General features: G+C 51.3%; 3 protein-coding genes and 4 non-coding genes across 7 annotated transcripts in view; 2 read left to right on the top strand and 5 right to left on the bottom strand.

Moving 5' to 3' along the window:
- The window catches only part of LOC100906087 (ATP-binding cassette sub-family A member 1), a 21,164-nt gene extending 16,397 nt beyond the window's left edge, over window positions 1–4,767 (top strand). Inside the window, exons 19-25 of the mRNA XM_029112546.1 lie at window positions 2,293–2,421; window positions 2,534–2,695; window positions 2,790–2,931; window positions 3,094–3,228; window positions 3,401–3,631; window positions 3,959–4,271; window positions 4,382–4,767. Coding sequence (XP_028968379.1) covers window positions 2,293–2,421; window positions 2,534–2,695; window positions 2,790–2,931; window positions 3,094–3,228; window positions 3,401–3,631; window positions 3,959–4,271; window positions 4,382–4,470 — 1,201 coding nt within the window. The 3' untranslated portion in view covers window positions 4,471–4,767. The remainder of the gene's footprint in view (window positions 1–2,292; window positions 2,422–2,533; window positions 2,696–2,789; window positions 2,932–3,093; window positions 3,229–3,400; window positions 3,632–3,958; window positions 4,272–4,381) is intronic.
- On the bottom strand, window positions 1,249–1,330 carry TRNAL-AAG (transfer RNA leucine (anticodon AAG)). The gene has a single exon. It is a non-coding gene; the product is annotated as a tRNA-Leu (tRNA).
- TRNAA-AGC (transfer RNA alanine (anticodon AGC)) lies at window positions 1,540–1,612 on the bottom strand. The gene has a single exon. It is a non-coding gene; the product is annotated as a tRNA-Ala (tRNA).
- TRNAY-GUA (transfer RNA tyrosine (anticodon GUA)) lies at window positions 1,972–2,057 on the bottom strand. The gene is given in 2 exon segments: window positions 1,972–2,007; window positions 2,021–2,057. It is a non-coding gene; the product is annotated as a tRNA-Tyr (tRNA).
- Window positions 3,787–3,859, bottom strand: TRNAK-CUU (transfer RNA lysine (anticodon CUU)). Its single transcript has one exon. It is a non-coding gene; the product is annotated as a tRNA-Lys (tRNA).
- An 11,096-nt stretch (window positions 4,768–15,863) lies between the features above and the next one.
- LOC108864747 (uncharacterized) lies at window positions 15,864–17,586 on the bottom strand. The gene is made up of 2 exons (XM_018640959.1): window positions 17,436–17,586; window positions 15,864–16,962 (listed from the first exon to the last, which is right to left on the bottom strand). The coding sequence occupies exon 2, from the start codon at window positions 16,959–16,961 to the stop codon at window positions 15,864–15,866; it is 1,098 nt and encodes a 365-aa protein (XP_018496475.1). The 5' UTR covers window position 16,962; window positions 17,436–17,586.
- Window positions 17,587–18,083: 497 nt separating this feature from the next.
- Window positions 18,084–21,436, top strand: LOC100902037 (uncharacterized). The gene is made up of 3 exons (XM_029112542.1): window positions 18,084–19,475; window positions 21,136–21,154; window positions 21,231–21,436. The coding sequence occupies exons 1-3, from the start codon at window positions 18,084–18,086 to the stop codon at window positions 21,434–21,436; spliced, it is 1,617 nt and encodes a 538-aa protein (XP_028968375.1).
- The last annotated feature ends 4,113 nt before the right edge of the window (window positions 21,437–25,549 follow it).

The raw sequence follows: 25,549 nt of genomic DNA on the forward strand, positions 1-25,549 counted from the left end.
TTGTAGCGATTTGTGCTAGCGGGCGGCTCAGCCAACCTTATGCGGTAACTCTCACAAGCGAAATCCGGAGCACATTTCAGGAGAGACGTTCCATCATCTCTCGAATCGTCGCCCAACCTAACTTTCAGCTCGACAAATGAATTACGGATTGGTAGGAGTGAATGGTTGAGAGCCGACGAAGCAGAGGGTCAGTCTATGTGCAGGAGAGAGAGACTTGCCATTCACCTTGACCTTGACGGAAATCCATTGTGTGGTACCTACAGTCGCTCGATCCCGCTCGACAAAAAAATTCAGACTAGGTTATGTCAGGGACATCACCGCTGTAAGAGCCAAAACGTCTTCAGGTAATCGGTCTTCAGCAGTTTTTCCTTCTAAGTCGGTCAAAAACGTGTCTAGCCGCGACTGATTCGCTTCCAACGAAGACACGCTTGAAGCTCATAGTAGCACGCTCTCATGTGAGCCCGTAAGAAACATCCCAGGCGTAACACTTGCTGTCCCTGAGAAATCCTTGTCCAGACACTCGGCTTGGTTGTTCCCTTCACCCAATGTTGGTCGGGATGATGATCTAGGTCGCTCAATACGGGATTTCACGGAACTTGCCGAATCTATTGCGCGTTGATTCCGGCGTCGGAGACTTGCTTGTTTTGGGCGCATCCCGCATCCTCAGGCATACTTCATTATCCAATCGACTAAATATTTCCACCATGAAGTAGCTTCGGAATCGATGAGTTTCAATGGAATATTTAGAAAAGCTCGACTCAATAATCGAGGAAAATAGCTCCATCTTACCCCTTTTCTCTCAATCTACCTTCGTACATAAATTTCTCCTTATAAGATGCTATAGCAAGGCTAGAATTTACCATTATTTATCAGATTCCAGGCTAAATCTAGAGGTATGTAGAGAAACCAAAATCATAAGGCAACCATGCAGCACTTCGCAGTAGGGTCTCGCTCAGAGTGGAATCCCGGAAATTATCTTTCCGATCCAGGAATCAGGTTTCCGACGTAAATGAGGATCGAGATATGAAGCCGCAAAGTGCGACAAGTTTTTGCTATTCGAATGACGAAGTACATCGAGCAGGAGGTCACCCAAGCCTGGGTAAAGACGTTTCCACGTCAAAACCGGCGGCTCCGTACCTGGACTGGGATTCATATCCGCTGCGATGGGGGAGCCGAAACTCGAGAGCACCCGAAGATCCGTAGAGAATCGAAAGAAAACTTGAATACTTTCAACGAGCAAAAAGGTAATGGCAGCGGTGGGATTCGAACCCACGCCCCCGAAGAGACTGGTGCCTTAAACCAGCGCCTTAGACCGCTCGGCCACGCTACCGTATTCGTCGGCGGGCAGGCGGGGACATTTAGCGATCCCAGCGCCACTCTCACGTCGAGTGTTCTGTTCTGCACCGATGTCGGTGAGCCGTTGAAAACCCGAGAAATCGGCCTTGTCTCCGGCGCACCGGTTCGAGGGAGTCATTAGTTATCGATCGGCAAGACAGTCGAGGAGTAAGAGATGAGAGAATGACGGAGTACGAAAAAAAATGGAGATGCGGGGTATCGATCCCCGTACCTCTCGCATGCTAAGCGAGCGCTCTACCATCTGAGCTACATCCCCGGCTATTGCCATCGGCAGTCCAGACGACTGTGTATGATGTCGACCGCAAAAGTGACCAGATCTTGTCGCCGCATCCTCAATAACATGAGCGAGAAGGAACATGTCATCGGAGCGACTCCTCCGTTCATCCAAGGTTTGATGTATTCTGCGACCCAGGCTACCCGTACAAGATACCCATACGATCTCGGTTCCAAAAAAAGTCTGCGGCACATCGGATAAAGTTCGTAGAGCGTCGTTCCTCTGTCGTTCTACACCGCTCTGAGAGAAGTTGCCATGAAACATATGATCTTCCGAGTTCAGAATGGAGAAACTCGGATGCGATAATGGGGAGATGAATCACGAAAATATTTTAAAAAGTATCCGTCGAGCCGGATTTGAACCAGCGACCTAAGGATCACTGCCAGAGCACTACAGTCCTCCGCTCTACCAACTGAGCTATCGACGGCGATACGCATTCCGCCGCGAAGAAGGACACCAATGAGACCGACTATGCGAGGCGGACGTCATACAGCCCACTCAAAGCTGTTCAATAGACACTATTGTTGTCGTCGGTCGACGGCAACTTCCAGAAGTTGGAAACTCCAAGAATGGGAGATCAGCTAATATCGAATTCGGATTCCTACCACTATGGAGGAATCCGTCCCCCGGATCACTGTGCTGACATCACCACCATTTTCCAGACAAATCCGAACCTCATTCGACGCCTCAGAGCCCATGGATGAGGATGTTGCCATGGAGAGACAGCGCGTGCTCGGAGGCTGCGCTCAGGACTGCATACTGCGGGTGGAAAATCTGACAAAAGTTTACAGGTAAAGCATTCCTGCTCTTGAGCTCTGCCATGATCACCGATCTATAATAGGAGAGGAGCGTTTTGTATACGAGTCGATACATCCGATGATCAACGTCCCCGTTCTCTCACAGAGTTGGCCAGCACGCCGCTGTGAACCATTTATGCGTCGGAGTGAACCCCGGCGAATGTTTCGGACTCCTCGGAGTGAATGGAGCCGGGAAAACCACAACTTTCAAAATGCTCACGGGAAACACGACGGTTACGGGAGGCAACGCTTTCATATGCAACTACAGGTAAGAAAAAATTGGTGCTCTGTACTGCTCTTGCTCCCGACACATGTATGTAGAGACATCGTCAAATGAAACAAACTGCCATTCTCCCCGGCAGTGTCAAAACCGAGATCGACCGGGCCCGTCAGCGGGTGGGTTATTGTCCACAGTTCGATGCCATTGATCCTTTGCTGACGGGCTATGAACATCTGGAATTCTATGCTCGACTACGGGGCGTCCCCGAAAAACATGTCGCCAGGGTGAGTTCGTGCGCCGCTTGAAGTCTGGCTTCGTCGCTGAAGGCCACCCGAGCTGGATTGGGGTGCTACAGGGATACTGCGCCATCTCGCAGTTTCGCTCGAGTGAAATCTATAAGCTGAGGACGTCCCTGACACTAAAAAGTTCTTCGGAAAATTCCACAGGTGGCAGATTGGGGTATTCGCAAGCTGGGCTTGCGGATGTTTGCCCACCGGTGTGCCGGAACTTATTCCGGGGGAAATAAGAGGAAGCTAAACACTGCCATTGCCCTGGTAGGCAATCCTCCCTTAGTCTTTCTGGTGAGTTTAGGTTTTGAGCTGAAGCTCGAAACACGTCTCTCAGGGGATCTGAATCACATTCGTAAGTCAGAGAATTGCTCAATCTTCCAAGCTTCGCGTCTCACTCTCTGGACTTTCGCGTTTCTTCTTCGACCGGTCCGAATTCAACGGGTAATTACGCCTCTATCCACAGGACGAGCCGACAACGGGTATGGATCCGAAGAGCCGTCGCTTTTTGTGGGATTGCATAATCGACATTGTTCGAGAGGGTGGTCGCTCCGTAATTCTGACTTCTCATTCGATGGAGGAGTGCGAGGCCCTCTGCACGCGACTCGCTATCATGGTCAACGGTCAATTCCGTTGCCTAGGAAGTATTCAACACCTTAAAAACAAATACGGGGCCGGCTACACCGTCACACTCAAGGTTAGCAAGACCTCAATTCTCGGTGCGGGGATCATCTGAGGATGTGGGCACGTCGATGGTGATTAGATCGAACGTATGTAACCGCATGATTCTCGCCGACGATGACAAGGGCACTGACGTCGGATGCTCTCGCTCCGCTAGCTGGGGCAAAATAACGCCCAACGTGGGGCTCGAACCCACGACCCTGAGATTAAGAGTCTCATGCTCTACCGACTGAGCTAGCCGGGCCTTGCAATCAGGGGCGGGTACGGAGAAAGAGCCGGTGCTTGCTTGCTCAGCGGGCTCGCTCGCGCTTATCTCAAAAACCGGTTCCGATCCATTCCACAGATTTGCGCCGCCGTGGATACAGTAATCGCCTACGTGGACCAGGTATTCACCGGCAAGGCTCTCCTTAAGGAGCACCACCTCAACCAGATGCAGTACCAAATAGATCCAAGTGTTCCCTTGTCGGACATATTCCGTAATCTTGAAAATGCTCGCGCCGAAGACTCGAATCTCCTAGAAGATTACAGCGTTACGCAGACAACTCTGGATCAAGTTTTTATAAGTTTTGCCAAGCAGCAAGGAGATGTATCTGCGCCAGAACTTCCGAAACAGAGTCATCAACACAGTTTCTCCGGGAAGTCGACCAACGGCAAGGGTACGGATGGTTTCTCCTCTAGGCAGACTGCTCCATGAATGAGCAACGTTACTCTTTTCGGAAAATTTCCATGACGGTCATCAGCTGAATGATTTTGTACTGTTTTCCAGGTTTGCGGCGTATGAACTCGAAGAAGGCACAAAGCGATATCGAACTACGTGTTATAGACGGCGACGAAGGGGAGGTCGCGAGAGTTTGAAGTCGAACCCTGATTTTATCTTTCCAATAGGCGAAACAATCATAGAACTTTTATACTTTCTGAGATTTATGATCCACTAACACTGGGAGATCCGGTGATCTGAAAGGCAATGGAGAGGAACTGAGCATTGATCCTCGACGGGACCAGTTCCAGTGTCCTATACAACCCCACAGCCACGATTCCAAAAAGCTTAGTTAGCTTCTCGATCAGACGTGAGCGCACTCATGCTTCCTAGTAGAAAGCAATTTTTCGTTCACCGAAGACACAAACATAGGCTGGAAACTTCTCTAAACTCATCCGTTATGAAACACGGGAAGGCATTATTCCATGCTCTGAGGTGAAGGAGACCGCGAACAAATTTTCGTGGCTAATCGAATTGATAAGTGACCGTTTACTCCAACCCAGGCTCTTTCTTCTCAACACCCTGTCATTAACAGAGTGGTTCGCGGATTCCGTTGGCCTGGAAGACACATATACGGAAACGAATTCGAAATTACTCCTCTTCCCTATGAGTACTTGTGATAGTAGATAGCTTCAAGGTCGGCGGAGTCGGGAGGCAAAGAAGTTGCCCCATTTATATAGCGCAGAGGACTTCAGAGAGTACACGTTTAGGACTCAACTTCATTTGACCAAAGAGCGTTTGAGACTCCACATACGAGGGAAGGTAACAAACTGGAAAATGTTCTATACTAATCCGTAATGATGATCCAGATCGAATCAGTGGATCAATCCGATGTTTTCAACTTATTGTTCAAGTGAGGGCTTGGCCAACGCGTCCGGCTAATGCGCAAGAATCGGCGATGCCCGAATCGTAGAGAGATCGAACGCAAATCACATGTTTCGCTGGCTCTCCTCACACTCCGAAGAGACCACAGAGATGATGACCGCAGGGACGATAGTTGTGGTTTCTACTACGATTATTGACGAAGTATTGAGGGCAATAAACTATTTTTACAGCATGTGACTCGTCTCTTATTTATACTGAAGCGTCAACGACACCTGAGATTTTCCGAGATGACTCATCAGCACTGATGAGTTCAGATGTCCCGTATTTCGATTGAACTCCCGAGACGACGGAATCAGAATCCTGGCTCGCCTTTCAGCCGGTAGATCACGAGTCGAAAAACTCCAGAGCAGAATATTCCGTCGTCCGGTCTCGATGCCGCGCTCGGGAGGGGGGGGGGATGCGGATTCTCGCTCCGGAAGAGGTAAAAACTGGTGTCCCCTCATCGGATTACGGCAGGAAGTAAAATAGAGTGTCCGGTCCAACCATTGAGCTAGGCCCTCCGAGAGCGTCTATTCACGAGTGCTATCCCACTACTGCAGAGCGCGGGGACTTTTGCCTGCTGTGTTTCCACCCTGAGCCGTTTCGCCCCTCGTCAGCCGACCTGGGCGTCCCGGGTTCCCCCGAAACGACCATGTGGACGCCGAGCTTAGTGCGGACACCCGATCAACATAGACAACCAACGGAGGGAGCCCCCAGCCTATGGACATCCCTGACACCAGCCTCCCAGACGCAGGACTACAGGAACATGCCACCGCTCCCGGCATGCATCGAGGGAGGATCGGGGGTAATGATTCCGCAGCTGAATTTTTGTGGTGGCGTGCATGCAATCCCTGCGAAATTCGAGGTTCGGAGAGCAAGTCCGCGAATATGACTTAATAGCTGCTATCAATATACATGAAGAAACTCGCGGCGAGCTCTTCCACCCGCAAAGTCGAGGTCAGACACGCTCTTCATACAGCGCGCGGTGCTGGGTTGCGGCGAGACAATAGGGTGAGAGTGGTGTTCGTGTCTCGGATGGTTTCTACGAGGATACCGTAACCATGACAACTGCTTATAGAGAGAGAGTCGAGGGAAGTGAACAGATTGGAGGGTCTCGATGGGGATAAGACGTTCTTAAGGGCGGGATAAATTCGTCCCAGATGGGATTCATCACGGATTCTGGGGAAAATCTCAGAACTCCGATGAAAACAAGGGACACTCATCGCCGGCCGAAGTCCGGCTCGCAACGGGGAAATCCCCGTCTCCGGTGCTTGAACGGATACCGAGACGGATGTCGAACTCGGGATTCTCGAACAATTATTTTCCGCGTATGAATTGGTACGTCAGGGTCGACGAGATTATTCCCTTCTGGCGCTCGGAGATTGTATTTGGGTTGCTCGACTTTCTCGACCCCCACCCGGCGAGTGGCTCGGCGAAACCCCGAAACGAATCTACGAAGAACTGTAAGCTCTCTTATGCCTCAATGCTCTCGTCGTTGTTGGGCTCAGGAGCGGGAGCGAGGGAGCATCGGGATTCCAAGCTTTTCCCATAGCACCACTGGTCAGATGATACTGTCTGATATCGAATCGATCAGGGAAGATTTTCATGGCCATCGATCATGAACTTATGTCTCGGCCCAGGCACTCAGCACGGACTCTGACAGGCAGATCAGAAAAAATTTCATCAAAGAAACTACAATCGCGATTTGTATTCATATGGCTTACGGATCAGGGCTGACACCGGAACTCTCCTGATGTCTCCCTCTACGCGAACGAAATGACTCGGAAATAAATCGAAGCTCGTAGAGTGCTTCCGGAGATGTTCGGTTTGGTTGGAGATCCGTATCGACACCCTCCGATTCCGCTCGCTATGCTTTTCGGATTATGGGTCTCTCAGAACCTCGACCGATCGATTGAAAAAGGCCATCCGAGGGGACAGCATAAGGAAATCCATTACCGTTGCCACTCTCTGAGCCATTCCCCACCGTAGGTGCCTGAACGCGAGAAACCGGGAACATGAAATTCACCATCGAATGGAGAGCGTCCCCGAAGAATACAGGCGGTTTTCCGCCCTCATATCGGATGGTGCGACCGACAATCGGAATCTCGATCTCAGAGCTCGATCTCGCCATTCGAAGACACCTGAGCTCTGAACGCTAAGTCAAAGGAAAAAATTCGGAGAATCGCTTTCGTCCGGCGCTATTGTGGCCGTATTTGCCAAGCATGTCGATACCATGGTGTTTTCGATCAGAGCTACATACGCTCGTCTCCACCATAGAGTTCGTATGCGGCGAGGAGATTGTAAACCAAAGCTCGAAAGTGTGAAATGCAGAGAATGCCGTGTGTTGCGGTAGGCGATGGTGTACAGATGTCGGCATCGGGCCATTGAGGTTTCTTCGTCCGATGCTCGGGTCGGGTTCAGAAGTCCAGCTCCGGATGTTTGTATGCAGCCAGAATTCTGAGAAGAACGAACAGCCAAAACAAAGAATGGACAATAAAACGAGAAAGAAGCGAATCTCAATCGACGACCTAAGGGATGAGAGGATTCGACATGCGATTCAATTCGATCTGCTAGTGCCGATGACAGCGGCACGCATGCATGTCTTGGGCTTCGAATGAGATCCGCTCCGTTATACTGCTGTGCCTGAGTCTCCCGCCGAACAGCCTTCGATCCGATCAGTATTCATAAAAAGGAACGGAGAAAAGAGACATGAGACCTTCCCAAGGTTGGAAGTCGCTGGCCAGAAAAATCAGATGCGACTCCGATGAAAATGGACATTGGAACTCGAAACTCGGAAGATCTCTTTTGAGACAGCGACTTGTTCTCAAGCGAAGGAACTTCCGTGTCGACAAATCATTCGTCCATCACTGATGTTGCGGCCACCTTCCCCCAATCTCATTTCGGTTTACGATCTTCGCTATCGCCCCGTCATCGTTCATTGTTAGGTGCCCAACACGACGATGAGTTTTGTATTTGACGACTTTTTGGGAAAACCTAATGTTTCTCGGAACTATTGTCTCGAGTAACTAGATGCTGCTCGAGCGATTTCCCGGTCTCGCGAAATCGTTCCGAGCTGTAATTTTCCCGAGAGTTTTCCGAATGATTTAGAGAGGAACGAATTACGATACTGCAGGTAACAAAGAAACCCAGTGTGAGCTCCCGACATCCAGGTCAACCGAGGCAACGTCTAGCCCATCCGCCAGACACAAGGCTCTTGTTGGCGAGCTTCGTATCCGGAATACGGTGAACTTCGAGCACTTTCAAGAGAAGGAGAGTGGTTTTTGAGTCGCGGCGGGAGCTGGTCGACTTGAATCTCGCACGCCTCACCAGACTTAAGCAAGGCTCGGCGAGGAAATACGAGTCCTCGCATACGTGTCTCGATGGATGGATAGATGGAGGGCGGGACTCGCGGAGCCTAATTGGATCTGCTCTTTAGAAACGTCACACTCTTCGTAAGGACAGGATGCGGCAGACTGTGGTGACCGGAGCCGATCGTTCCATGGACCGAGTTCCTTCGCTTGCAGTCGTCTGCATCTAAGCTTGGAAACTCAGACCGGAAGTCTGGCTATTTAGATTTCCGAAGATTCCATGTATAGAGATCCAACCGCAGTCAACCCCTCGACTGGGCAGGAATAGTTGTTCTTGTGGCTGGCGTGCTTCGAAGCCCGTTCAAGCGAGACATTCAGCTCCTGAAATCTAAAATAGACCAGTCTAGACGCCGTTGTAGACAAGGGCATCGCTGTCCGAACTCGCCAGTCTCGAAACTTTTCAGCATGAACACGAGCTTGTTCGGGGACGGTAAGCGCTCAGCTAACATAGCTCGACGAATTTGAAGAATTTCCGCAGATTGTTTCGACGGACTTTTCTAAGAACACCATGGAGTCCTGTACACCATGGAGGCTCATGTAAATGCTCTTCGAATGCAGTGTGATCTACATCCAGAGAATTTTGCTCAAAATGTTCGCAAACAGCAGTCCGACGATGTCCAAGCCGACGGTTTTCAGAACAATCGATTCTGAATCGTTTGCTCAACCGCTACACCATGGAAAGTACTCGACTGATTCAGATTCTGACGGTATGGGACTTACCCAACGAGGAATCGAGATCGACCTTTACGCGGGTCCAGAGTAAATCGGTTACGCGGGAACGCCATCGATGAATTCCCGTCCAGACCGCGCGGGCATACCATTTACCTAGATATCGGCAAATCATTGGGATGACCTTTGCCTTAGCAGATAACATGATTCTGAGTAGTTCCATGGGACCTTAGGTCTTGAGCAGTTTTCTTCGATTGCCTTGATTCCATGATCAGCGCATTCGGGATAATTTGAAGAATTCGAACGGACGTCAGAGGAATTGAAAGTACCTAGGTAGTCCCCCTTAGAGAATGGCTCGAAATTCCTATTAGTTTCTGCTAGCGTATCCGTTTGAGCGATGAGTATACGAGAACATAGTCACTGGGTTTGGAATCTCGTTCAGAATAACAGAGCATCAGGAGAATAAATGATTCACGGTCTCTGAGCGTCGATGCGGAAAATATTTCCCGTGAGCTGCGCGGGAAGTTCCGCGTCGCGTGTAATCCTGACCGATCGAATGTGGCTTTCTCATAGAGTACCGAATGCTGAACATGGTACCGCTCCGGTGGAAACACAGACTATCAAAGAGCAGACTTCGCGGTGAGTTGGAGCCGTGAGATGCATATCACGTCGCTTATGAAAGGCGACTAACCCTCGAGTCCAAACATCGGAGCTGGTTCGTACGAGAGCGAAAGAAGTCGGTGGATATCGGCTGACCGCTCCGCGTACAGTGCCCTAATGCGAACCCCCGTTTAGCTAAATATTAGGATGATTCCCGGAGATGAATTCCTTCGGGCGAGTCCGATTTCCCTGAGCTCTATGATGAGGATGATGACTTGTAGCGCTGGACCACGAGGGGAACTTCGGGCTACCCGGATTGTTCCAGGCTCGTCTCAGAAGGTTCCTCCCCAGAGCCTTGAAGATTCGCTTGTTTCCAGCCCGAGCTCCTGTTCCCGACGGTTTCCCCTCTCTCCGGTGCTCCGGATGGGAGGCATCGGGAGCAGTTTCTCCACCCGCTCTGCGCTCGAGTCGAGCTTCGGTCCAAACTATCACGCATAAAAGACCCGAATTAACAAGCCTGAAATTATGGCGATTCGTATCGCTGCCGGTCCGCTCGACCCCTCGATCGACCTAAGCAAAGCCTGAGTCCAGGAATGAAGAAAAGAAACAGTGAGCTCCCATTGCGGTAGGTGGTCGGAAAGAGCAGTGGTCACGCTGGGTCATTTGAAAAGTTGAGAAGATTAATGAAATATCTTTCAAAAAACCGGGCATCGACCGCCATGAAAAGCCGAAGCCGTGTCGCCTGACCTCAGAGCACTGGGTGTTTTATTGTGCGGGGAAACTTTCGGAGTTGCATGCGGCGGTCGCTGCAGGAGCGCCTAATGAGGCGCGGCCAATGCTGAATTTACGATAGGTGGTGCGCCCCTCTGTTCTTGAATTTCACGCACAAAGAACGATCTGGTCGCTGCTTCTGTTGCATGCCCGCCGTCGAATTGAGGAGCTTGTAATGAGGTAGACGAGGTAAATCTGTTCATTCAGCGGTCTCACCAGCCAGACACTCCTCCAAGTAGCGACAACCTACCCACAAACCATCACAACAAACATAATTCACTCAATAGCGCCTTTCTCTAACTTGCTGTGAGTTACATGGATCGCCAAAAAATCTCGAGCTCCGGAGTTCTGGGAAAGCCCAGCTCACTCAATCACTCACTCAGAATTTCGGCAAAGGGTGCGGCAGCGAGGGACTGTCCAACTGCTGTCCTACTCGAGTTTCGAACGACGATCATTGCATTATTCGACATCCGATCAGGACCAATAAGTTGGACTCAAGACCATGAGAACCTCGAGCGATGGTCACGGAAGCGACTGTGCAATAAGCTCACATTCACGCAGACTTCCCAATTAGCGGTCGTGTCAGTCAGACAGTGTTCTCTCTCGGGCTTTCGGGGCTCCGAGCAAATATCCGCTGAGCTCCGAGAGCCGCTCAGCTATACTTCAATTCGGAGAGAGAAGCTTTAATCCGCAATCAGATGTCTTGCGGATACGTTGTGATTTATGAGTGCGACGAGTGCCCTTCGCTGATTGTTTCATCCGGTTTCTCTTCCCTTCCTCCGTCCCGTCCCCCCCTTCTCGATCCTGTATATGTACTCGGTCGATTGTCGGCTTATGCCTCGATGCATTCCCAATTCATTATCTCGTGTTCTTCCATTCACCACTGAATCATCGAGATCCGGCATCGTCTCCCGCTCAATTTCTCGACGCTGGCCGTACCACCGGTGGATCGAGACGTTCGGAGTGTCAACACTTGATCGATCACAACGTTCGGCGGGCTATGAACGAAGTCAAATCGCAACAAGTCGCGCATATCTCGATGGGATCCAATATAGCGGTCCGTTGGAATCTCTGAGTTTTGGCGGGCTCGGAGTCGCGGTCGGTAATTCTCGAGTGAGTCTCTATTCAATTCGAAAGACGCTTCATTCGTCCACCTGTGTGTGAGACACACAAGAGCCTCTCGCTCAGTCAGCTTGTTCGGGGGTTCACCCGAACCCCAACGCGGTTGCTGGCGGTAATCGTCAAGCGTTGTCGCTACAGAAGTTTGAACCCCCAGCCGCTTATGAATGCGATACGAGTCCGAGTATTTGAACGGTAGCTCGGGAGTCTTCATCAATGGTGTGCTTATGGTGGTGGCGCCGAGGTTGCTCTCGAGTTTGCTCACTTCGGCTTCGAGGAGTTGAGCAGCAGGACGAGGAGACGCACCATAGCGGCAGCGGCACCCAGACGCCCTGTATGTCCGTGATGCTGGCGGCAAGGGAACCGATAGATCGAGACAGAAGGAGGCAACGGTTGACCGAGCTCATTGAAAAGAAAAGCCGCTCCATCTCTTTCAGTCACTCGTTCTAGACAGACTCTAGCTATGGTGGCAGCGGCGCGGCCATAGCCTGAGCAGCCGCAAGCAGAAGGCGCGTCCCACAACAAACGAAGTGTCGCTCAGAGAAATGATGCTATTGACAAGCGTCCCTATCCACAAACAGAGAGAGCGCTCTGTTCTGCGGAGAGAAAACCGCTGCCGCTAATTCACTGCCTGAGCACAGATACAAACGGAACAAACAATGCCACGACCAAAACCGCCCGCAGTTTCCTTTCGATAGTTCTCCCGAGATGCTTAGATAATATCGCGAGCACTTTCCCCAGAGGTTTCCGATCCCAGGAGCTACCCTGTTACGGTATCCGACGTATCTCACTGCCCCATCCCTCGCAGAATTCTTGTCGTCCCCCATCGTCTGCGTATCCAGAACGGGGGCTGGGGCGCCCGCCCCTATCATGGGCGCTGTGTCGTTTTCGGAGGATGTCAGAATATTAATTCAGACGTGGATCGCGCACTCGCCTTCTTCGCGGCAATCGAAGGTGTATTCAGTAAGTATCCACTGAGCCCGCGCATCGTACCGCGTCGAGTCGATCACCCTTAGTGATCATCAAAATCCGAGAACGAGGGTCCGATGGTGATCGGTCTTGTTGTCAACGCCAGCGTCGACGATCACGACCTCGTGATCAATTAAAGCAAACAAAATTCTCACATGAGTTTTTTTTGTTTCGATCGCTAGTGTTTATGCAGCCGACTACAACTGTCACCCAAAACTCAGAGTCCGCTACAACCGAGCTCGTTTCGCTTCTTATAACATATGATCATCTGGTTCTCAGGCGTTCTCTCTGTCATCTATCATCTTGAGAAATCGAGCGTTCATTGGCGCATTTCTCTCTGGCTCTCGCTCGCTGTTCGCCTAGTGGACTGGTTAGTGCGCTTGAAGCCATTTCTCACACTCGAGACATAACATGTTCCCGTTTGCCTCTCAGCACTCACAGACTCCCGCAGTGAGCGCTCGGTATCGACCGGCTCCTATTTTCATCGGGAGGGAGAAGCTTACTTCCAGCTTCGAGATTCCAGTTCGGAAAACTCATTCAAATTGAAAGTCTCAGTTTTCATACACGAGTCGAGAGGAATTACGGCCACAACAAGTCCCGGCATGATCAATCAAGTCCCGCTGTGAATCGATGCGAAACAGAAACTTTGTTTCAAACCACTCGTCCGTCCTCAGGCTACGATCGGTCATCAGTTTCCGAGCTCGTTTTTCTTTATCGTGTCCGTCGGAATGTTCCGATCTCTGGGCAGGAAGGACGTGCGAAAATCCAAGAACGTGGGCCGACGATAGAGTTCCCGGGCATACAATCGCAAACAAATTCGCCACCCGCTAGGAGTTTCGTGGAAAACTGAGAAGCCCGAATAGGATGAGTTCGGGTACTAAATGTCGCTCATTCGTTCCGATACGAACACAGTCGTAAACGAGTGTTGTTGTCATTGTTCCTTCTCCAGTCTTGTCTGGCCGATTGTCACCACGGCGAACCCCTGTCCTTTCGTGGTCGTCGCCACCTAAGTCGCCGCCGCCGAACGACCTGCATCGAGAAAAGTGGTGAAGAGAGCCTCCTCCGCCACCTGTGCGAAAAAAAATCGGCTTCCCCGTCGTCGCTGTCGTCATCATCCTCGCCAGGGAACAAGAAGAAAGGCGACGATGACAACGCTGGAATCCGGCACGTTTTCTCGCTGCGCCTTTCAAGCTCAACGGGATACTGGGCTTTACGAGGCACGGGAAGAGATGGCGAAATTACAGCTTTATCTTCCACTATCTATGTTTAGAGAGTGACAGCGAGCGGAGGCGGCTAGACAAGACATGCGAGACAGCAGCGAGCCGCTAAAACCGAGAACGAAGAAATCCCGAAAAAAATGAGAGTAATGTGGAAACAAGCGAAGCCCGGGGAAAGAGAGGAGATAAGGGGCAGGAGCGTCGCCATCCGAACACCCACCTGCCCGGTCGGCCAATCACCCACCCACCAAGTGAGCGATTCTGTCAAGCGGCCAATGATCCAGTCGTTAACCACACCACCTTCAACAACAGTCAGACGTCTCAGATTTCTTCTCAGGGTCGAACACTTGATGGGGAGGTAGATCGAAAGACGATGGATAACTGAGCATGTCGGTATGACGAGAATTCCTCAGATAACTTTCGCTACCAACCATTCTCAATCTCGCCGGCATCTGTCAATTCCTCGACGAAAGAAAACTGCGATCTGGTACGCCGTCCGCCGATGGGGGAATCTCTCTGCTCACTCGCTCATTCGGAAAATCAGGGAGAGAGCGAATTTCGTCCACCCGGCGGACTGGTACCAAATACGCAGACTAATTGCGTGAGCTCCAAGCGTACTCGATTTGGCTCATCACTCATCGCTACTTCCCATAGGGATCAGAGGGTCTACGATTTCGATTGAAAGGAAAATCTGTGCTTCTGAAGCGACGCCGAGATGCAGATCGGCAGGATACTGCTCCGCGCGGCGTCTCAGACGCAGATTTCTAGGAGAGATCCACATTCTGTGTCTCCCGAATAACAAGAGTTTCCGAACATCAAGTATCGATTAGCCCATGCGTTTACGATTCACCATCCCTGTCATCTTGGAAACTCTGACGAAATTGTACCTGGGTGGTTCCCGCTGCTCCGATGACCGCTCCTAGCTGTTCTTATTGTGGGTGTAAATCGGTAGCGAGCAAGATCGGCATTGTGCGCATGCTTGTTTCAGGAAACGATGTGGTGCGCGAGTAGGGATTCCTTCCGGAAAATGAGCGCGCGTCTCCGCCGACTGTCTGAAATACGACAAAGTTCGGGGAACGCGAGCGCTGGGAGGGAAACGGGTGAACCAATTGAGCCGATGCTGAAAGCACGAAAATTCAGCAGCTGTCGAGATAAATTCTCTTCTACATATTTATTTACAGCGAGCCTACACAACAGAAAGAACGTGAGTCCTCCTGACAGGTCAAGAAGTTACAGCTTGCCGTTATTGTTGGCGTCGTCGCCGTCAACTGGCTCTCCTCCCCCTTTTCCCGTCACCATGAGTGCTCGTATACTCACTCGAATTGTATGTACATGGAAAAGAAAAAGAATGTGTTGCCTCGCACGGGATAGATTCCCTTCGGTTCTGCGGCGAATCGCTTGCCACTATTTACGATGCATCCGATATCGAGGGACGAGAGAGGGCCTTTGTCCCCAGTTAGAGAGGAGTTTTCTCAATTAGTAGTTTCTCTCGGCTGCATGAGATCCTCGGGACGTGGGTATCTCAATGCAATTGAACCTCCGTCCCTCTAGGCCTAAATGCTGAGGCAGGGGGGCTACCGGTCGCGAGCGACTCAAAAAACGGAAGCGCCGGAGGCGGCGCTTCCTTACCGTCATCGTGACGCGACCGGGATTACGAATAGGGTACAACCCACCTCCATAGTCAGGGGATTCATTCGAGACCGAAGCGTTCCATGGGGCGTCATTCTCTCTTTTCAGAACGCTGGGAGCTTATCAACGGAGCGAGTGAGAACAGCGTGTTCAGCGCGGCTTCAGCGCCATACGGTACCTTTTTATTTACATTAATAATATTATCCGAGAGTGTCCGGAATTCACAGACACATTGAACAATATCTTTAACCGGAATAGACAAATCTCTTCACTCAATCTATCCGTTCAGGTGACAGCTGGTCGCTTCCGCGACCGTCCTTTCGACGCGGTGGCGGAAGGTTTGAATCCGGGCATGCCCGTCACGCCCCAAGATCGTTTCTTGGCCTCTTCGATATGAAGTAGCCGCTGGATGGGGGTCAGTGACGATGAGGAACTACTTAGATCCGACGACGCATCCGATTGAACTCCGGAATCCGAGCTCGTTTCCGATCGGACGTCGTCGCTGGCGCCGAGATGGCTCTTGAGTATTGATGCGATCGCTTGATTTCTTTGGAGACGGGCGGGTAACTTAAGGGTTGGTTTCTCAAGCTTTGGGACAAGGAGTTTCTTCGATTTGGCGACCATCTTGACTGGTCGCGCTTCGATTTTGATGGATCCCGGTGGAACCGATAGCCTGGCTGAGGCCCCAGGACCGAAGTCTTTTAAGGACGACTTCGAACGCACTTTCCTCGCCGTCGTCCTCGCCGGAGACGATGGCGTCGGGACTGGAGCCGGTGTCGCTTTGACCGCGGGATTCATCAAGACTTCCGTCGGGAACTCAAGCAATGGAGAAACCGGTTGGGTCACCGGAATCGGGACAGCTGCGGCACTCGATTGCTCCGACAGTTCACGGACCCATTGATTTATCATATCCTTGTCCTCATCACGTTCCTCCGAGCACAAATCGAAGCTTTCTGGGAAAGCGAGCGACGGGCCCGTCGAACCTGTCGTACCGATCAAGTGGAAGTCGCCCCTAGTCGCACAATCCATCTCTTCGAAAGTTGAAAACAAGTCGACTTGATTTGAAGCTTCATTGAAGACGTCTCTTGGGTTGCTGTCGACATTGGTGGTGGTGAAAATGCCGTCGGCACCGCCGCTGTCGCCTGAACTCGAAGTAAACGGAACGGCAACGGCACAAGTTCCCTGAGCACCATCGATGATTGATGCGGTAACTTCTGTGGCAGCCGCTGGCTCTTGCTCGGAAGCATGATAGACCTTCGCGTGGAGGGCTCCGTAGAGGCAGACGCGCGATGAGCAATTCAGGATGTAATCTCCCTTCGGGTTGTAGAGAAACTTCAGAAGCGAATCGCCACAGAGCGGACACCGCTGACCGGTTGAAGCCATTCTGGAAAGATAAACATAAAAATTGAGATTGCTCCGCTCAGTTTTCGGAGGAAAAATTGAAGCCGCCAGCCGCTGCGTTCGCCCTCAACAAATGAAGAACGAGAGATTCTCGCAGATTGGGTTGCAGATTGTTCTTCAAGCTTCTCTCGGGAATTTCGGGTCAAGACGGGAGAAAATTCGCTTATCCCGGTGACATAACATGGCACCGCTATCGAAAACGGAATCCACCGCGGGAAGTCGAAAGTGAGTATTGACGTTGCGTGACGGCCCGGCCTGACATCAGGAACCATCGTCGGAAACCACGGCTTGTGTATCGGAGGATAGGGATGCAATCGAGATTCGAAAAGTCCGAAAACCCCTTGACACAAACAAAACCCGATTCAACACCCAGTAGGGCTGGGAGCCTGCGGAAAAAAGAGCGCGTCTTTTCGTGTAAGGCATGAGTTGGTCGCGAATTCGCCTGAGGACGCTTACCTCTGGATCCAAACCCCTCGAAGAGGTTTCTCGAGAGGAATTCCGAATTACGACAAGTTATCCAAGCTGTTATCACAGTTCTCAACACTCAAAAAAAGATACCGGCAAAACTACAAAACGTTATTGCTCGATCGCACGTGGGCAGCGCCATATTGGCTTGAGCGCGAGTTTTGAATTCCTTCGACGCCGTCCTCAGGAAGTCGCTAGGAACGCTGAGAAATCAAAATCACTGCATGGACTCTCTCTGTCGCGTTTCGAGAGAGCCGCTGGAAACGCGAAAACGTTTCAGGCAGCCACGTGAGCCGTTTCGGTATATCTAAACATCAAGGCTCTCCCGGACGGAATCCGCATCTTTCGTTGCTATCACGAACCGAACCTCTTCGCCGCGGCTCGAAAACGCTATAGTGACTTGGGGACGAAATTGGATTAACTTAAATTATCGCCTGACATGGCAAGTTCCCTGGAAGGATACAAGAATCGTCTGGTGCATGTTGTCACGGCTGATGGAAGGAATTTCGTAGGGACTCTCAAAGGTACAGAAATTCCTTGAAGGAGGAACCTCCTCTGTTGGCGCCTATTGCCGGCGATAGGTCTCTGATTGGGAGTTGTGCTTTCTGTTGCTTTTCGAATCTGTGGAACGAAGTCCTCATGGAAGTTCTCAGTCGTTACTGTGTGCTCGTGCTGAAGCGGGGTACCGCGGAGGACGTCGAGACTTTTGCCGCTCAAGTAGCTGCTTGCGACGATAAGGTTCTCATCGGTTATCAGAAACACATTCTTCTGCCCTTTTTGTCACGAATACAAAACGGTCCCCGGAACGAGCGCTTGGATTTGATGCTAATGGACTCTTTGCGCGAAGTAATAAAACGATTAGGGAAGGACTTCAGAGACGCTCCGGCCTTACACAACGTTCTCCTCACGCACCTCATGTACATTTGCTGTTCTCCGGGAGTGCCGATCAGCGAGGAACTAAAGATATCTTTCCTGGAGCTCATGTCAGCCGTTTTTTCGTCGATCGACGAACAGCTGATCCTCGAGGTCTACACCGGTCCGGAGAGTGCGTCGATTCTGGCGCCTCTGTTCAGAGTTTTTGTTGACTCGATCGACGAGAAGAACAAGGATTTGAAGCAGAAAGCCATCCGTTGCCTGACACTTTCGTATCTGAGTCGGAAGAGGCCGATTGTTGATATCGTGAAGGGTTTCCTGCCAGGAATAGTCTGCGGCCTGTTGCGACAAGTAATGGATTACTGCGAGAAAAGCCAAAGAATCTTCAACGTCGCTCTCGAGGCTCTGACCGATTCCATAACGCTCGTGATGAGCGACCAGCACGACTTGGGTGAGCAGTATTACAACTCGGCGACCCCAAACTTGTTGAACTGTGCCACGACCCTGAAGCGGGTCGTCTGTCCGCCGCTCATGAGCGGATGCGAAAGTTCGTGCAAGTATTTCGCCATCCAACTACTCAGCAATTGCTCGCGCCGTCTCGAAATCGTCATTCCTCTGTGCTTGGAGATTCTCCTGACAGTTGAGAATCCCAATCGAATTCGCGCGGAACTCTTCGAGGAGCTGCTCTCACAGGCGGGGGGAGACATTTCTGTTGAGGAGAAATTCTCCGAATATTTCGACCAGCTTTTGACGCGCATGCCAAGAATATCAGCTGTTGGCTCGAGAAACGAGAAAGTGTCTCTCCTACGACAGCTTCACGGGTTCCTGAGGCTAAATCCGGGGACAATTCTTCGCGTGCTCAACAATTCACTCTCGAGGCGGAAATTCTTCTCTTGCCTCTTCCGTCTGGTTGCCCTGGACCGTCAAGCGCTGAGGCTCAGCGCAGGTGAAGTTTATAACGACGGTCCATTGAGGAATGTCCATCGACAAATCCACTGTTTCGATGAAGAAGCGTTCGGCGCCCTTAAAGACTTCTGTCGGACTTTCGCCAAAGCTCTGGACCACAATCTGTGCCGAGATCTGATCATGGAGAATCGTCGGCACGATTTTCATTACGATGCCGAGGCAGCGTTAATTTTCGTTTTGCTCATCGAGAACGTGGACATAGACTCCGAAGGGTGCGCGGCTGACGATCTGATTGAGATGTTACTCGATCTCTTTCCTGTTTCCCCGACGACCGTCGGAGATTTGCTTTGCGGCTCATTTCTCTTATTGGCATCCGGGCACATCTTGAAGAAAACGTCTCATCCGAATGTCCCGGTTCTGCTGTTTCTCCTCGCACAGACCCGGAGCGAACACGACGTGTTGAACTCTTGCGCCTATTACGCGCTATTCGCGATATCTCAGAACAGAAACCGCGCGAACCTGGAAGATGTGATCTGTGAATCTTCGGACGAGATCCGTCATCAGCTGAGTGAACTCCTGCTTGTTGACGCGGTGAAATATCACGACGCGTGCCGGGGTCTTCTGGAATTTCTTCCAGGAAGAGCTTACGAGGACTTCGAAGAACTCTTCGATGAAATCATCCACCAACTCTCCTGCGGTGACGAACTTATGGCGATGACCACCATCAGTCATGTCGTGAGGTGTCTACAGCAACGGTTCCCTCCACGGTCGCCCAGAGTACCGCCCATCAAAGATAATTCCATAAATCTCGAGGAACTCGCTGCCGCACTTTTGCGAAGCGAACAGCTAGAGGAGGCAGCGTTCGACAACATTGAAGAAGCCACAGACGATCCCGATCCGTCGCAGATGTGGCGGGACTCGCAACGCGACACCGAAGAGGAGTCCGACCACGGGGGGAACAGCCTAGGTGACGAGGGAAGGAAGGAGCTTCCCGTCGACGTCAGAATATGCAAGAAGATACTCCAAGCGACGGTGAATTTCCACTCTGGCGATCTAGTGATTCACACGATGGCTTTCTCGCTGTCCGCTGACTGCTTCTCGTCGATTGAGGCCTTCGAAGAAGAACTACTGCCTTTGGTGCACTCGGCGTGGGAGGCTCTAATCTACCGGTTGAAATCTTCGCATGATTTCGTTTTATCCGTCAAAGCCCTAAATCTTCTCTCGGTGTTGTGCCGCACCAGCCGCAATTTCGTTGCCTCTCGGATCGTCACCGAGCTCTGGCCGAAATTCTGCGCGTTTTTGAAGAAACAGATGTTGATATCGAGTCGAACCCCTTTCGCCGACTATCGTCACGCGTCCGTGTTCAAATATCAGCTGAGTCTCCTGGAATCCGTGGGCAACTACTCCGGTCAGCTGGAATTGTCTGAGGAGCACTTGTCTCCACTGCTCTCCGCAATCATACCCTATTTGTTGGATACGCGGCAGCCGGAGCAGCTCCAAGAGGCCGCGGGTGAAGCTGTAAACAAAATTTCGATGTCGAGTCCTGAGTGTGTTCAGTACAACGTTCACAAAGCGATTCTCGAGCGGAAAAACAGCGACGACAACGTTGACAATGGCGTTGGCGGCGGCGGCGGCGGCGACGGCGTTGACATCAACAACAAGGAAAAGCATTGCTATTGGTGCCTATTGTGTGAACAGGAATTGAGTCTGCGATCAGCTGTCGAGGAGTTCCCCGCACTCGCTTGGGCCGGGTAAGTTGATGCGCCTTCAAGCGTAGTCAGTGGTGAACTTCTCTGCAGTTGGGTGACAGTTTTTTCTTTCTCTCGAACGTTTTGTAAGCGAGCTCTCTGTGTGGTCATCGCGTCGATTTTCGCCGCTGTGGCTCTGGCGATTCATCGCTGGAGCCGACCAGCTACCATCCGACAGTCACGGCTCGCAGTCAGCGCTCGAATGAGATTCTCGGTGAAAGCGCGGTCGTAATGTGTGATTCTTTCCTTTTCCTTTCAGGCTTCGATCAGACAATCAACATCATTCTTCAGGAGAGCCATGAACGAGTGTTCAGCGTCCAAGATGGAGTTCAGAAGGTGCCCATGGGCTTGTACATCATCCGAGGCGAGAACGTCGTGCTCGTGGGGGAACTCGACGAAGAGATAGAGAAATCAATCGATCTGACATCGACTCGGGCCGAGCCATTGAATCAAGTCGTACATTAATGTTGGTAAACTCTTGAAATCGCCGCGATGCGACCTCCGGAGGATCAGACGGGGCCGATCGAGGTCGCACCGCATTGACTGGTCTCAATCGAATTTTCAGTTCCTTGTTAATAAATATGTATCTACTTCGAGTCTCGGACGCGGCCTCATTGTGCTCTTGATTGATCTCAGGACTCTTATGACAATTTATTGTTCATGAACGTCCTTTCTCGATTTAATCGCTAGAAGATACAGCGCTAGATTCGCCCTCGTCATAGGCGGGTCCTCGACCGCTCGTCCTTAGCAGACGTTCGTGCACACAGGTTCACTGTTCACGTTAGATCCCCCTCGTAGAAGCACTCCTTCGCAAGTCTCTGAATGGCTGCTTGGACGAAGCTCTCATCTCCCGATCTGTTCCCAGTCAAGAATTCACAGAGAACGCCGAAGCGAGAATAGATAGCGCTCGGGGAACATTTCGTAAATTGAAAAATGCAGTGTGCACGGTCTCAGAAGTTTATGGAAATTTTTCTACGCATACGTTAGCGACCGATTTTCTTCTGGACGCTTGAGACGGGCCAGCGGGCGGACACACGAGTGCGGCCGATTGGATCCATTCCTAATTGAGAACGGGCGACATCTGTTTCAGTGTCCGCAGGTGAAGAGTGTCAGCTGCGACTGCCATTGTTCTTTTTCTCAATCTCTTCTCCGATTCTACAGCATCTTCCCATTCTTCGCGTGCCATCTAACGCTAGACGCCGGGGGGTTCGCGGGAATCGAGGAGATCTTGTGCTGGCACATGACGACCCTGCTCAAAGCAGCATGCACCAAAATACCCTCGATACTGCAGTGGACCATGCACTCGAACTCCGCTTTCCGGGGAGAAATCAAGATCGACTTGTTCAGCCTGAGACAGAATAATCTACAATACAATGGGTACGACGCGACGCTGAGATTTGTAGGAAACGGGCCAAGCAAAGAGATCCGACGGGTGCACTACACAGCTCATACTTCGTGGCCCTCACTTGGATATGGTACACCCATGAAGTGTCACGAGTGGATTCTATCCGGAGGAAATCTCCCCAGGACGAGATTCCTCCAATGAGACACCCCTCAATGCACCGTCGTAGGAATTCCTGACCTTCGGAGACTCGTTTTCTCTTCTTTCGACTTCTACTCCATTTGAACAGCGTCGGCTCAACCAAAAGGAGCTTGACTCATTCGATGCATAAACGAAGAGGCCGCTTGACAGTTTCGCGTGACCACAGCCGCACTTTTGCAGCGTGGAATCGCTCCGCGACAGTTTAGTCGTTCCGTCATTCCACCATTGCTCTCTCATTCCTCAAGTGCCGTCTTCCTGCCAACGAGATTTAATGATGACCAGGGCTTTACAGAACTCCTGTCGAAGTACGTTCACCGAAGGGAGCGTACCACGGCTGAAATTCATCTCACGAAGAGGGCCGACGCGTCTTGAAGTCGATTCTCCTCACGCACAGAGCAGGAATTCCCCTACGGATTCCCTTTTTTCTGCAAAAGCGAAATTTCTCGAAGTACGACTCGAATGTCGGCGGAAACGAGAGCTTCCCGTCGATACCATTTCTCCCCCACCCGCGGGCACGACGTTCCGTCCGCGTCTAGATGGCCCGTCCGCTTCACGAAGATTCGAGCCACTCTCAGCGTACAGGTAGCTACGGCTACCGCGTCTGCTGCACCGCTAATGCACCGTAGCCGCGCGCCATAGCTGTTGTTGTTGTTGCTCCTCCGTTCACACAACCCACGCAAGAAGATGACAGTAGTGAGATGATCTAATGCCACAGTGCACGAAGGGTGCGAGAAATGACTCCGCATTTGTTGAGGCGGTGGTCGGTCGACCGGCGAGCGCAAAGAGGCAACAGCGTTCAGATCCGACCAAACCAATCCTTCCGCGATCCCGCGGCTCGAACTGAGTGAGCGACGCGCGTGCTCTTCATGGGAGAACACTCTCGGTGAGACGTCCGTCTTAAAATGGAGCAGCCTGCTGCTGTCTAACAGACTGACTGAAATGATCTTTGGATCGGGCAGGGGAGACTGGCAATTATAGGAGAAGACACTGCACCGTTCTCCATGGCACGGAACGAATCGCTCCGCCGACTCCTCATCGAGCATAATTATTGTACGCCCACAATTAAAAGGTACGAAACTTTTATCCCACCATACAACGTCGGGTCACCTGAGGGATGATTGACTGAAGACCAACCCTCGCCTCGGTCGGGGCGGCCGGATTCTGAGAAGGTGAGAAAGAATGGAGACAAACGCGACAAAATAAGAGCAACGCCCTCAGCGGAAACGCAAACTATTTCTGGTCGAATTTCTCGCGTAAACGCTCGGAAATCACCGCGTCGCGTCGATTCGCTGCTCGTTCCTTCGGCTCAACTTGGGTGTGATGTTCCTGACGGGAGACAATTTCAGAAAAGGGTTTCCGATTTTTCTCCTTACTCCAAATGGTTCTCGAGACACTAAGAACTAACCAATGACGGTTCGAATCGGGATAAACATAAACAAAAAACGATTTACCTCCACCAAAGCCATTTCTAATGTTCGTGAGCTGTGAGAGTCAGTTGGAGGTTCGCGGGAGAGGAATAGAATAATATTTAGGGTATCTTCACGTTTTTGTCGCCCTTGAACCGCTACCATTCATATCGATCCGCTGAGCCTCGCTGTCAATATTTATCCTGATGGTTGGATCCGTTCGACGGTATTAGTTAATAGCCCAAGTGGTCTCAGCGGAATATTGTGGTTACATCCGGTCGATCGCTTGAATCCCCGCAATCCTCACGGGAATTACGTGTTCTAGGAAGTCGGAGACGACTGCCGTCTTTGAGCGGGATATATTCCTGTGATGTAGGACCGATGGTCGGTCTCAACCCCGGAGGGAACTCCGTTTCGACAGGAGCGACAAGTCTCACGAAGCTCCGTCCATCTCGCGGAAAATCCGTCCGTTCGGGTCGATGTCGATCGCCGTTCGGGATTCTTCGTCGACTTCTCGCCTCCGAATCTTTAGCTGTACTCTTCATGTCGGGGGGTACAGCCTGAAAAATAAGACGTCGGAGGATTTCCGAAAGCTAGTCGGAACGATGGCATTGTTGCGTTCCGTGATCGGGATTGAGGTCGACGAGTCGTGATGGAGTTTTCCTCACCGCCCAAGACGAGTCTCGATCAACCATGAGCGCGCGCGTTCACAATAGCTCTGCCGCCGGAGAGGCAATGATTGATATGGTTTTATTTTTGCTCATTCTGTTCTTTGTTTGGTAATATTCATCGACAGACCGTGCTTATTTTCTTTGGTCCCCCTTGCGCGCGATCATTAATAACATAGCTCCCTCCACTCTACATAGCATGCGCATCCATTACTTTCTCTTTCGGCTGCTGTTTCGCGTGTGTGTTGTTTCTGGTTCACACGCTCACAAAGACCGGAAAATATTTCCGTAATTTTTCTTTCAGGAGTACGTCATGTCATGTTCTGCTGAGCAGCCAATGTCAGCTCGAACCAATCGTGGGTCGCTGCAGTTCAGCGAAGATCGGCGTTTTTTCCCGGGAGGATGGAGGCAACAGATCGAACGCTAACTCATCGGCTCGATTCCATACCGTGGCGCGCGAGGGGAACTTTGCATTGAGCCGAACCGATTATTGTTCAGAAAGAGTCGGTGGCGGGGAATTCTGGATCGGCGAAAGTGTCATCAAATCTCGAGCCACCCAGACCTCAATATGATTTTGCGGATACAGTCCCCACTATTCCGGGAGCTTTGACTGGCAGTCGACCTTCGAGCTCCTCGGGAAATCTCACCGTTGATTCCCGTAATGATCCGACGACGTTCCGCGTAACTTTCAGTCGCCGCCTCACCTTGTTCCGGTGCTGTTTGTAGTGACGAAGCTAATGGTGGTTTCTGTGTGGTCCTGCCACCCGGAACAAACTCGGTGAGGCTCTGACGAAGTCTAGTTTAGCTCTCTAGCCGACCGTCATTCGTTTTTATGGTTATGACGACTGGTTATTGAGAACAGTGTCATTCACGATTCAGCGGACCACGCTCCTCAGCCGGCAAGCAGATAGACGAAGCGAGCAGAGATGGGGATGGGTTCGAGGAGTCCTCATGGTCGCCC

The sequence above is a fragment of the Galendromus occidentalis genome, unplaced genomic scaffold (assembly GCF_000255335.2).
Source record: "Galendromus occidentalis unplaced genomic scaffold, Mocc_1.1 scf7180000077514, whole genome shotgun sequence".
NCBI classification, from domain to species: domain Eukaryota; kingdom Metazoa; phylum Arthropoda; class Arachnida; order Mesostigmata; family Phytoseiidae; genus Galendromus; species Galendromus occidentalis.